Source organism: Oncorhynchus tshawytscha, linkage group LG22 (assembly GCF_018296145.1).
Source record: "Oncorhynchus tshawytscha isolate Ot180627B linkage group LG22, Otsh_v2.0, whole genome shotgun sequence".
In the NCBI taxonomy this organism is placed as follows: domain Eukaryota; kingdom Metazoa; phylum Chordata; class Actinopteri; order Salmoniformes; family Salmonidae; genus Oncorhynchus; species Oncorhynchus tshawytscha.
Genome location: NC_056450.1, coordinates 42,698,580 through 42,712,557, shown reverse-complemented (window position 1 = coordinate 42,712,557; position 13,978 = coordinate 42,698,580). Strand labels below are relative to the sequence as shown.

The window sequence follows — 13,978 nt, the reverse complement described above, 5'->3', positions numbered from 1 at the left end:
ATATGTGTTTTGCAGTGTCCCCAAGTTAATCTAGTTGGTTTGGAGTTATGTTTGATATTTCAACCTGTGTGTCCTGATCGTGTCTGGTGTGGATGGACAAATTCAACATGCGTGTCCTGATCGTGTCTGGTGTGGATGGACAAATTCAACATGCGTGTCCTGATCGTGTCTGGTGTGGATGGACAAATTCAACATGCGTGTCCTGATCGTGTCTGGTGTGGATGGACAAATTCAACATGCGTGTCCTGATCGTGTCTGGTGTGGATGGACAAATTCAACATGCGTGTCCTGATCGTGTCTGGTGTGGATGGACAAATTCAACATGCGTGTCCTGATCGTGTCTGGTGTGGATGGACAAATTCAACATGCGTGTCCTGATCGTGTCTGGTGTGGATGGACAAATTCAACATGCGTGTCCTGATCGTGTCTGGTGTGGATGGACAAATTCAACATGCGTGTCCTGATCGTGTCTGGTGTGGATGGACAAATTCAACATGCGTGTCCTGATCGTGTCTGGTGTGGATGGACAAATTCAACATGCGTGTCCTGATCGTGTCTGGTGTGGATGGACAAATTCAACATGCGTGCGATGGAGCACGTGGACACACCTGCGTTTCCCGGTGTAGTCAGCATGTTAGCATATGATAACTACACAGCAGAATAGATGAACAGGAATGACGATTTCACAATAACCCAGCTCCCAGCTTCAATAACCCAGCTTCAATAACCCAGCACCCAGCTTCAATAACCCAGCATTTTTTTTTTTAAAGCGAATTGATTTGTCTGCATGACTTTGTTGGATAAAAGTAAGCCATGCCATGAATTGGTTGGCAAGTAGCCTAGTGGGTTAAGAGGGTTGGGCCAGTAAATCAAATCACATAAAATGTTATTGGTCACATACAAGTACACATGGTTAGCAGATGTTATTGCATGTGTAGCGAAATTCTTGTGCTTCTAGTTCTGACAGTGCAGCAATATCTAACATGTAATCAATCAATTCCACCTTCAGATAGAAGCTGTTTTTTAGTCTCTCGGTCCCAGCTTCGATGCACCTGTTCAGACCTCGCCTTCTGGATGGTAACAGGGTGAACAGGCAGTGGTTTGAGTGGTTGTTGTCCTTGATTATCTTTTTGGCCTTCCTGTGACATCGGGTGCTGTCGATGTCCTGGAAGGCAGGTAGTTTACCACCGGTGATGCGCTGTGCAGACCGCACCACCCTCTGGAGAGTGCTGCGGTTGTGGCCGGTGCAGTTCGCCGTACCAGACGGCGATACAGCCCAACAGGATGCTCTCAATTGTGCATATGTAAAAGTTTGTGAGGGTTTTAGGTGACAAGCCAAATTTCTTCAGCCTCCTGAGGTTAAAGAGGCGCTGTTGCGCCTTCTTCACCACACTGTCTGTGTGGGTAGACAATTTCACTAACTGAAAGGTTCCTGGTTAAAATCCCCGAACTGACGAAGTAAAAAAGATGTCAATGTGCCCTTGAGCCAGGCACTGAACCCTAATTGCTACTGTAAGTAACTCTGGATAATAATGTCTGCTAAATGGTCAAATGGAATGAAGAACTATAGGCTTATTTTCACAATGCAACACGGTACATTGACAACTCAAATCACAAACTACCAGCCGCACAGATTTAAACTTGATATGGTCTGCGTATGGTTTAAATGAACGAAAGCCTGAATTAATGCAATAATTAACGGAATTATTGGAAACAGATACCTGCTAGCACTTTTGCAGGCTGTGTATCCATTCTACCGGGTTGTTGTTTTCCTTGTCCACAATGACTCCAAAATCCTTCCAAACTGGGGCTTTCTACAGCCTAGTGGTTAGAGTGTAGAGGAGGCAGGTAGCCTAGTGGTTAGAGTGTAGAGGTGGCAGGTAGCCTAGTGGTTAGAGTGGAGGGGCAGCAGGAAGCCTAGTGGTTAGAGTGTAGAGGAGGCAGGTAGCCTAGTGGTTAGAGTGAAGAGGAGGCAGGTAGCCTAGTGGTTAGAGTGTAGAGGTCATTAACATGATGCCTTCTAATTGCAGCCGCTGTACTCGCCTTACGGCGAGGATAGCTGTGCTGCAAGCCCAGCTTCAGACGCAATCGTTAGGCAAGGCTAATTTCAGTGTAGGAAAGGATGAAACAGCGTCTGTGCCACCAGTAAGTACAGATAGTAGTATAAATCCCCTGGCACAGTCCCCGCAGCCGGACAACTTTCTCACGGTTCCTGGAAGGAAATGCTGTAGGAACGCTCAACCGGTGTCGCTCATTCAGCCGACAGAAACTTTCAACCGGTTTTCCCCATTAAGCAGCGAGTCGGAGTCAGAGGCCGAGTCTTCTCTGGTCTCTACTCCTCCCGTTACGGGGTCTGAGACGCCGAAGCTTCCCACCATTAGCTCTGACAAATTGAAAACTCTAGTCATTGGCGACTCCATTACCCGCAGTATTAGACTTAAAGCGAATCATCCAGCGATCATACACTGTTTACCCGGGGCAGGGCTACCGACGTTAAGGCTAATCTGAAGATGGTGCTGGCTAAAGCTAAAACTGGCGAGTGTAGAGAGTATAGAGATATTGTTATCCACGTCGGCACCAACGATGTTAGGATGAAACAGTCAGAGATCACCAAGCGCAACATAGCTTCTGCGTGCATATCAGCTAGAAAGATGTGTCGGCATCGAGTAATTGTCTCTGGCCCCCTCCCAGTTAGGGGGAGTGATGAGCTCTACAGCAGAGTCTCACAACTCAATCGCTGGTTGAAAACTGTTTTCTGCCCCTCCCAAAAGATAGAATTTGACATGATGACTCCTTGCTGTCCCCAGTCCACCTGGCCATGCTGCTGCTCCAGTTTCAACTTCCACCTGACTGTGCTGCTGCTCCAGTTTCAACTGTTCTGCCTTATTATTATTCGACCATGCTGGTCATTTATGAACATTTGATTCTGTTGTTCTGAACATTTGTTCTGTTATAATCTCCACCCGGCACAGCCAGAAGAGGACTGGCCACCCCACATAGCCTGGTTCCTCTCTAGGTTTCTTCCTAGGTTTTGGCCTTTCTAGGGAGTTTTTCCTAGCCACCGTGCTTCTACACCTGCATTGCTTGCTGTTTGGGGTTTTAGGCTGGGTTTCTGTACAGCACTTTGAGATATCAGCTGATGTACGAAGGGCTATATAAATACATTTGATTTGATTTGATTTGATTTAGAGGTGGCAGGTAGCCTAGTGGTTAGAGTGTAGAGGTGGCAGGTAGCCTAGTGGTTAGAGTGTAGAGGAGGCAGGTAGCCTAGTGGTTAGAGTGTAGGGGCGGCAGGTAGCCTAGTGGTTAGAGTGTAGAGGAGGCAGGTAGCCTAGTGGTTGGTTAGAGTGGTTAGGGGCGGCAGGTAGCCTAGTGGTTAGAGTGTAGGGGCGGCAGGTAGCCTAGTGGTTAGAGTGTAGAGGCGGCAGGTAGCCTAGTGGTTAGAGTGTAGAGGTGGCAGGTAGCCTAGCGGTTAGAGTGTAGAGGTGGCAGGTAGCCTAGTGGTTAGAGTGTAGAGGTGGCAGGTAGCCTAGTGGTTAGAGTGTAGAGGTGGCAGGTAGCCTAGTGGTTAGAGTGTAGAGGCGGCAGGTAGCCTAGTGGTTAGAGTGTAGAGGAGGCAGGTAGCCTAGTGGTTAGAGTGTAGGGGCGGCAGGTAGCCTAGTGGTTAGAGTATAGAGGTGGCAGGTAGCCTAGTGGTTAGAGTGTAGAGGTGGCAGGTAGCCTGGTGGTTAGAGGTAGCCTAGTGGTTAGAGGAGGCAGGTAGCCTAGTGGTTAGAGTGTAGGGGCGGCAGGTAGCCTAGTGGTTAGAGTGTAGAGGTGGCAGGTAGCCTAGTGGTTAGAGTGTAGAGGCGGCAGGTAGCCTAGTGGTTAGAGTGTAGAGGTGGCAGGTAGCCTAGTGGTTAGAGTGTAGAGGTGGCAGGTAGCCTAGTGGTTAAAGTGTAGAGGTGGCAGGTAGCCTAGTGGTTAGAGTGGTTAGAGGTGGCAGGTAGCCTAGTGGTTAGAGTGTAGAGGTGGCAGGTAGCCTAGTGGTTAGAGTGTAGAGGTGGCAGGTAGCCTAGTGGTTAGAGTGTAGAGGTGGCAGGTAGCCTAGTGGTTAGAGTGTAGAGGTGGCAGGTAGCCTAGTGGTTAGAGTGTAGAGGTGGCAGGTAGCCTAGTGGTTAGAGCGTTGGACCAATAACCGAAAGGTTGCTAGATTGAATCCCCGAGCTGATGAGGTGCAAATCTGTCGTTCTGCCCCTGAACAGGCAGTTAACCCACTCTGTTCCTAGGCAGTCATTGTAAATAAGAATTTGTTCTTAACCTTCCTAGTTAAATAAAAAGTTTCAAATGTAAAAAACCTCCCTGGTCCACTCTCTCGCTGCGTGGCTGGTAGCCTAGGCTATGTCTGCCTCGGTGCTCCCCATAGCCAGTGTTCTCCATAGGAACATGAAGTAGCCAGCCAGGCTCACCCGGGCCGGGCCAGCGACTATCAGGAAATAACAACCTATTAACATTTAGTAGTCAGCTGTTGTACAAGATGATATGAATAATTCTGACTGCACCGGGGCCTTTTAAAGAATCCTGTAAGAGTCTGCTGACTTCCACAGGTAAAGGGGCATTTTCTCAGCTCTCTGTAATACAGGTATGATTGAAGACAGAAGCAGGTGTTTAACATGGGCTTTGCTACACAAACAAAGCAGCAGTTGACTAGTCCATTGTCAACACTTTGATTGATTCAGTAGACATATAGCAATGTCTTTGAAAATACCATACAAGATCCACAGGATCCACTGGCCTGATACATGTTATACTGGTTCCTCTGGCCCGACACATGTTATACTGGTTCCTCTGGCCCGACACATGTTATATTGGATCCTCTGGCCTGACACATGTTATTGCTGGATCCTCTGGCCTTACGCATGTTATACTGGATCCTCTGGCCCGACACATGTTATACTGGTTCCTCTGGCCAGACACGTGTTATATTGGATCCACTGGCCCGACTCATGTTATATTGGATCCACTGGCCCGACACATGTTATACTAGATCCTCTGGCCTGACACATGATAATGCTGGATCCTCTGGCCTTACGCATGTTATACTGGGTCCTCTGGCCCGACACATGTTATACTGGATCCTCTGGCCCAACACGTTATACTGGATCCCCTTACACTGTGTATAAGACAGTAGTTTGGCCCAACATGTTTTTTGGAATTGTTAGTTAGATTACTTGCTCGTTATTACTGCATTGTCGGAACTAGAAGCACAAGCATTATACTGGATCCACTCGCATTAACATCTGCTAACCATGTGTATGTGACAAATAAAATTTGATTTGATTTGATTTGATTTGGATCCACTGGCACGACACATGTTATACTGGTCCTCTGGCCCAACACGTTATACTGGCATCCTATGGCCCGACACACGTTATACTGGGTCCACTGGATCCACGACACATGTTATACTGTATCCACTGGCACGACACATGTTATACTGGATCCTCTGGCCCGACACATGTTATACTGGATCCACTGGCCCGAAATGTGTTATACTGGATCCACTGGCCGACACATGTTATACTGGATCCTCTGGCCCGACATATGTTATACTGGATCCACTGGCCCGACACGTTATACTGGATCCTCTGGCCCACACGTTATATGGATCCTCTGGCCCACACGTTATACTGGATCCTCTGGCCCAACACGTTATACTGGATCCACTGGCACAACACATGTTATACTGGATCCACTGGTACGACACATGTATTACTGGATCCACTGGCATGACACATGTTATACTGGATCCTCTGGCCCAACACGTTATACTGGATCCACTGGATCACACTTGTTATACTGGGTCCTCTAGCCTGACACATGTTAATGCTGGATCCTCTGGCCTTACGCATGTTATACTGGATCCTCTGGCCCGACACATGTTATACTGGATCCTCTGGCCCAACACGTTATACTGGATCCTCTGGCCCACACGTTATACTGGATCCTCTGGCCCAACACGTTATACTGGATCCACTGGCACGACACTTGTTATACTGGATCCTCTAGCCTGACACATGTTAATGCTGGACCCTCTGGCCTTACGCATGTTATACTGGATCCTCTGGCCCGACACATGTTATACTGGATCCTCTGGCCATGTTATACTGGATCCTCTGGCCCAACATGTTATACTGGATCCTCTGGCCCAACACGTTATACTGGATCCTCTGGCCCAACACGTTATACTGGATCCACTGGCCCGACACTTGTTATACTGGATCCACTGGCCTGACACATGTTATACTGGATCCCTGGCTAGCATGTTATACTGGACACATGTTATACTGGACCCTCTGGCCTTACAACATGTTATACTGGATCCTCTGGCCCGACACCTCTGACACATGTTATACTGGATCCTCTGGCCCAACATGTTATACTGGATCCTCTGGCCTGACACATGTTAATGCTGGATCCTCTGGCCTTACGCATGTTATACTGGATCCTCTGGCCCGACACATGTTATACTGGATCCTCTGGCCCAACATGTTATACTGGATCCTCTGGCCCGACACATGTTATACTGGATCCACTGGGCCATGTTATACTGGACTGGCCCGACACATGTTATACTGGATCCTCTGGCCCGACACATGTTATACTGGATCCTCTGGCCCAACATGTTATACTGGATCCTCTGGCCCGACACATGTTATACTGGATCCACTGGCCCAACACGTTATACTGGATCCACTGGCCCGACACATGACACATTATACTGGATCCACTGGCCGACACATGTTATACTGGATCCACTGGCCGACACATGTTATACTGGATCCTCTGGCCCAACACGTTATACTGGATCCACTGGCCCAACACGTTATACTGGATCCACTGGCCCAACACGTTATACTGGATCCTCTGGCCCAACACGTTATACTGGATCCTCTGGCCCAACACGTTATACTGGATCCTCTGGCCCAACACGTTATACTGGATCCACTGGCCCAACACGTTATACTGGATCCACTGGCCCAACACGTTATACTGGACGCCAGAAAACAATAAGCCAAGTGGATTTGATCGTTACCACATTTATATGGGACGCCAGAAAACAATAAGCCAAGTGGATTTGATCGTTACCACATTTATATGGGACGTATAAATTCACTCACATTTGTGAGACGTATGAAATTCATGCTCTCTCCCTCCGTGTAAAGAAATCCAACTGCAACCACAACACACACACACACACAACACGCGCACACTACACACACCCAGGGAAGCGAGAGGCAGAACAGACAGCAGACTGTCAAACCAGCACTGTTTCCTCCTGTCATCGCTCGCTTTGTGACTGACAAACGCCTGTCCTCCTATCAATATATCAATATATCGCTAGAAGATGCATATTGTTCATTCTAGCGGAAGGAAGGCTCAGCTATTTTTTTATTTTTTTATCTGACTAGCGAACTGAAAAGTTGCCTAGTTAATTTTAAGTGGAAAAAGGAGTCTGTGATCAGCTATTCAGGCGACACCTCGTTGCCGAATGCACTGTTTCCCAAACTAGGGGTCTCGACCCCATGAGGGGTCACCTGATTTTGAAAATGAAGTCAGGGGAGAAAATCTCAACTACAATTTTTTTATTTTTTTTATATATGGGGTTGATTCAAATAACCAGGATTACGTCAGTAACCTCAGGTAGCCTCTAGATACGGTTGTATTAAACAAAGCAGATTCTGTTTTCTTCCTACAAATGTGCCTCTTATCTTTTGAACTGTGCGAACTATAAAATATTATGACCCCCATCACTGAATGATAAAGACTGTGTTTCCCTCTGAATTACCCACAAGCCCCACAACACTCATTAGAACAGAGTGGACAAAACCAGGCACTAAATCAGACTGGGAGAAAAGTAACATAATCAATTAAGATTGAAATACTGTCAAAAGTACTGTCAGACTGATTTATAATAGACTGTCATAGCCCCAATTTTAAAAAAAGTCAACATTGGCCTTTGATTAAATCACATGTTTGTATCAAAATGGTGGTCGGAGCCTAATGTTATTTGCAACACAATTCAACACAACAAGCTCCTGTGTTTGTAAAAAGTTTAAAAAAAAATATTACCTTGATTTTAAAACATTTCCGACTGCGAACCGACCCGCGGGTTAGAATCATTTTTTTCATTCCACCCACCAGCTGATGGACTCTAGCTTAGAATTATTATTTTTTAAATGAAAACTAACAGACAAGTTGAATGTGATAAGAAGAAAAAAATCCCATTTATGAAGATAATGCTTGTTACATATTCATTGATGGAAATACCTAATGACCGTTATGCTTATCAATCTATAGGATAATTTACATAATTCAGTGTAATTAAATTGACGCATGTTTATTTTTGTTAGTCATCATGTTTATCACACGCGCTCAGCTGACATATACAGAGCCTATGAGCAGAAAACAGTCAGACTTCATTACGAGAGTTGCTGCTACAGCTTCTCAAACAGCTCATTCGTTGCTGCTGTTAAAAACTGTTTTGATGGCCACGATTTTAAAAAAAGGGCTACTATTTTTATTTCTCAACTGGTAATTGAAGTTTGCTTCCCATTCGCCATTCAACAGCACATAGGGAACGGTAGGCAGTTTTTCAGTGTGTCACACATCACTTTGCAACGAGCTGGAGACAGTTTTGCCTTTTGAAAACATACATACTTAATTTCTTTAAACCTGAATGCTTTACTTCATTATGAGTCATGTCTTACCTTGTGTAACAGTTTTGCTTTTGTCTCTCTCCTTGCCCCTACCCGGGCTCGAACCAGAAACCCTCTGCACACATCAACAACTGACACTCACGAAGCATCAGTTACCTATCGCTCGACAAAAGCCGCGACTCTTGCTGAGCAAAGGGAAACAACTACTTCAAAGTCTCAGAGCGAGTGACGTCACTGATTGAAACGCTATTAGCGCCCACACCCCTGCTAACTAGCTAGCCATTTCACACCGGTTACACTTGCTTCAAAGTCAAATCCCACCGTAGAAACGTGGAGGCAATTATTTTATAAATACTTCCATATGCCACTGAAACCAGTAACCTATTTCCTTCATGTTCTATTGGTTTTCAACTTTCATTCATTGTCCAGAAGCTAAAGGCATAATCCTAGTCATATTAGCATCCCATGCTAGTTGTTGCATCTTTAGTCCCCCCCCCCTCGCGAATGAAAGGCACCCTGTTTGAAACAGAGGTAGGCTACTCTGAATGACAATGATAACTAAATCCGCTATCATGTACAGAATGTAATAATGGACCTAGTCCTTATGGCCGATATATTAGGCTAAGGGACCAGATAAACACAGAGGGTTCAAATGGAACCGATTTCTGTTGTGGTGCGTTAACATGTGAACAGGATACTCAAGGAGTTGCTACACTCCACTGTAGCTGAAGGCTTGGACACTAGTCGCTGCTGATTCATTCTCTGCATTGTGCCTACGTTATATTCCATACACCATGGTGTCCACATACCGTATTTCTACCCTAATAGTACTATTCATGTATAACTTTCCTAGGCTGTAGTCTTTGCCACATGACTTATGTAGGCCTAGGCTATGTCGTCTACAGGGGGAATGATGATCGCCTGTCCCTCATAGCCACTCATAACCTGTCCCTAAAGCTCTTCTCGGCGGCAGGTAGCCAAGCGATTGGAACTTTGGGTCAATAGCCGAAAGGTCACTGGTTTGAATACCCGAGCCGTCGAGGTGAAAACTCCGTCGAAGGGTCCTTGAGCAAAGCACTTTTAACCCTAATTAACCGCGTGCGTGCTGCACTACCAAGGCTGACCTGGTAAAGCAACATATTTCACAGCACCTATCCGGTGCATGTGACAATAAAACACTTTCTTTTTTTTAGGCTAAACTGTGGAATTCATGAGACGTGTATAAATACAATATTATCTTTGCGAATATCAGATGTCAGGGAACTGAGCGGAGTGCGGAGCTGTCCGGTGATAAAGTCTTTGATCCTACTTTCTCGGGCACAGCCAGCGCCGGCCGAGCTGCATTACCTACGGTGGGGCTGAATAATATAGGCCATTTGCTATGGTTTCATACTCGCACTTTCCAAACCCATATTGACAAATATTTCACGTGATTTGTGTTTTGTTGGCTACTTTGTACATCATTTCTCTATATGCACTACATAATTGATACGGCGTAGAACCTCCACTACACCACTGTGCTATGCATCGGTGGGGATTAACAAGTCAGTATACTAAACAAAGTGGGTATAACCTCCACTACACCACTGTGCTATGCATCGGTGGGGATTAACAAGTCAGTATACTAAACAAAGTGGGTATAACCTCCACTACACCACTGCCTGACATATTAAGTGAAAATGTGTGCAATCATATTGCATAAATTAACACATGACAAAGGATAAATGTGACCCCCCAAAAAACACAACAAATTTCCCTTAACAAACAAGCCGTTATTATTGTCAAATAGGCAGTGCAAGTGCGCATGTCTATCACCTACATAGTCAGAGAGAGAGAGAGAGAGATTCTACAGCAGCAGACAATACAATGCATACAATTTGAAAGATGATACAGTCACAAGATACGGATAATGGATGAAGTGTTCAGTCCGACAGTCCAACCTCGTGACAGAAACAACAATATCAGATCGGATCGAACACTCCCACTCAAAGGAGGCTTTGGGTGGATTCATCATGTTCAGCGCATCGGCCGGACGGACACCTTGCTCTGGACTGAATTGGAATGTGCGCAAACAGTTTATTGCGCAAAGACGCAAGGAAGAATAGGAAGTCATGAAAGTGTTTTCATTAAGTCCAAAAGTGCACACTTTTTTTTGCCATATGAAAACAGCCACATACGAACTCTTTAGGCCTGTATATTAAACTGTATGGCGGTATTTACATGAATAGCTCACTTTGAATAAGGAAACTCTACTGGAGACATTCAGGCGTAAAAATATATACATACTGTAATACAACGGCGGGTATGAAAACAATAGCTCACTTTAAATTGACAAACATAAACCTGGCCTACCAAGGCAGGCATGAAATCATCATGCATAGCTTAATATCATAGCGGGTAGTTCACATTGAGTACGATTACATGTACACAGTAATGCGATTATTGTGGTTTAAATAGTCCGATTAATACAATCGTTTGATTAAAACGTGTTCATGCTTTGCAGGAAGAACGATGTCCCCTATAATCCTGTTTCCATGGACGACGACATGAGTAACTGTTTACAGCATCTGAAACCAGGTTACCTGATGGTCTTCTGATAAATGTAGAACATCTAAATAAACGTTCTACCACAGCGACCATGTTATTTTTTTGGGAGGAAGCATACTTGAGTCTGACTTCGGACATATACATATTGTACGTGAAAACTACTTCTAAAACACATATATTAAATTGTTCCCAACTCCCTTCACTCGCGCTAAAAAGGAGGCTCCCTCGGCTGGTGTTGGCACATGCAGATCAAATACACCGCTGAAACGTGGTACCATATAACCAATTGGATTCCTGGAACATCCTACTGCATTTTTATTTTTTTATTTTTTTTACATTTCTGATTAGTCCAGAGACAATACAAACAGCAAATAGAAGTTATTTAGTTAATTTGTTATCCAGTTTGGGTGTAACCGGTGTTAAACATGGCAGGGTCTCTGCCCGGCCTGGCCCAGCCATGGTTTCGCCTCTTGTCTGTCACATGAATTGTATTGTTTTTGAGTGCGCTTTTTACAACAGTAGTTTCCCGATAAATGTATTATGGAACGAGCGTTCATATGTAGCCTACTGCCTTGTGTGCATTGCTATACTTGTGAATAAATAATAATACTTTATCGACATTTTTTAAATGTATGTTTTTCTGTTGACTAGGTTTCTGGTTGTATGACTGGGGGGGGATCTACTGTACCAGAGTCTGTTTGGGATAGGCTATTTCCTTCTCGTACAGAACGACAAGCCTACCAATAGAATAGGTCAACGTTTGTACTATGGGAGATAATAGATTGACTTCCACATTTAAATTGCCTATTTCAATCTAACATCGTCAAAGTGCGCATAAGAATTCGGTAAGAAGGACCGGACCGCATGCCGTTTGCATCCTCCAGTTACCTGTTATGTTCAGATGAATTACCGTCATATCTACATGTGATGTTCTGTCATTCGGAGCAACGTGGGTGGACGAGCCTAATCAGGTTATGCACTCTATGTATATGGGTCTGGTAAATTAGTTTTTTTTTTTAAAGGTTGTTAACTTAAAATGCTACCGTCATATGTCCAGCGCCACATTTTCCTAATGGACACCAAGGAACTTGAAGCTCTCAACCTGCTCTACTACTGCCCCGTCGATGAGACAGGGGGCATGGTCGGTCCTCCTTTTTTCTGTAGTCCACAATCATCTCTTTTGTCTTGATCACGTTGAGGGAGAGGTTGATGTCACCACACTGCCAGGTCTCTGACCTCCTTATAGGCTGACTCGTCGTTGTCAGTAATCAGACCTATCACTGTTGGAGGAAAACTTAATGATGGTGTTGGAGTCGTGCCTGGCCATGCAGTCACGAGTGAACAGGGAGTACAGGAGGGGACTAAGCACGCACCCCTGAGGGGCCCCCGTGTTGAGGATCAGCGTGGTGGATGTGTTGTTACCTACCCCTTACCACCTGGGGGCGGCCCATCAGGAAGTCCAGGATCCAGTTGCAGAGGGAGGTGTTTAGTCCCAGGGTCCTTAGCTTAGTGATGAGCTTTGAGGGCACTACGGTGTTGAACGCTGAGCTGTAGTCAATGAACAACATTCTCACGTAGGTGTTCCTTTTGTCCAGGTGGGAAAGGGCAGTGTGGAGTGAGATTATGTCAACTGTGGATCTGTTGGGGCGGTATGCAAATTGGAGTGGGTCTAGGGTTTCTGGGATGATGCTGTTGATGTGAGCCATGGCCAGCCTTTCAAAGCATTTCATGGCTACAGACGTGAGTGCTACAGGTCGGTGGTCATTTAGGCAGGTTACTTTAGAGTTCTTGGGCACAGGGACTATGTTGGTATTACAGACTCGGACAGGGACAGGTTAAAAATGTCAGTGAAGACACTTGCCAGTTGGTCAGTGCATGCTCGCAGTACACATCCTCCCTGCAGCCTTGTGAATGTTGACCCAACCCTCTAACCCAACCCTCTAACCCAACCCTCTAGCCCAACCCTCTAACCCAACCCTAACCCAACCCTCCACCCCTCTAACCCAACCCTCCACCCCCTCAACCCAACCCTCTAACCCAACCCTCCAACCCCTAACCCTCTAACCCAAACCTCTAACCCAACCCTCTAACCCTCTAACCCAACCCTCCAACCCCTAACCCAACCCTCTAACCCAACCCTCCAACCCAACCCTAACCCCTAACCCAACCCCTAACCCCTAACCCCCCCAACCCTCTAACCCTCTAACCCAACCCTCCAACCCCTAACCCAACCCTCTAACCCAACCCTCTAACCCAACCCCTCCAACCCCCCACAACCCCTAACCCTCTAACCCCCAACCCTCTAACCCAACCCTCTAACCCTCAACCCCCTAACCCTCTAACCCAACCCTCTAACCCAACCCCCTAACCCTCTAACCCAACCCTCTAAACCTCTAACCCAACCCCCTTATAAACATGGCTGTTTATAAGACAGTTATATGCAGTATAAAAATGGCTCATCCCTCTTATCCACATATTCCTTTTTCACTCTCTTCCTCTGTTTATGTGTGTCTGTGTGCGTGTGTGTGTGCGTGTGTATGTGAAGGAGAGGTCCGTGGCCAAAGAGGGGATGACATGCATGTTCCGAGGCTGTTAACATCGCTGAGGATTAGAAGACCAATAGGCTGCCAAGAGCTGTCAAGCCATGATGGACATACTGGTAACTTAATCTTAATTCAATCCTCTCTCTCTCTTTCTCAATTCAATCCTCTCTCTTTCTCTTTTTCAATTCT

The 13,978-nt window shown here is 45.8% G+C and overlaps 1 protein-coding gene across 4 annotated transcripts in view; it reads left to right on the top strand.

Moving 5' to 3' along the window:
- The window catches only part of LOC121840485 (regulator of G-protein signaling 17-like), a 121,023-nt gene that overhangs the window by 23,961 nt on the left and 83,084 nt on the right, over positions 1-13,978 (top strand). For all 4 annotated transcript variants that reach the window (XM_042304312.1, XM_042304310.1, XM_042304313.1 and 1 more), the window contains exon 2: positions 13,792-13,905. In XM_042304312.1, coding sequence (XP_042160246.1) covers positions 13,891-13,905 — 15 coding nt within the window. In that variant the 5' untranslated portion in view covers positions 13,792-13,890. The remainder of the gene's footprint in view (positions 1-13,791; positions 13,906-13,978) is intronic.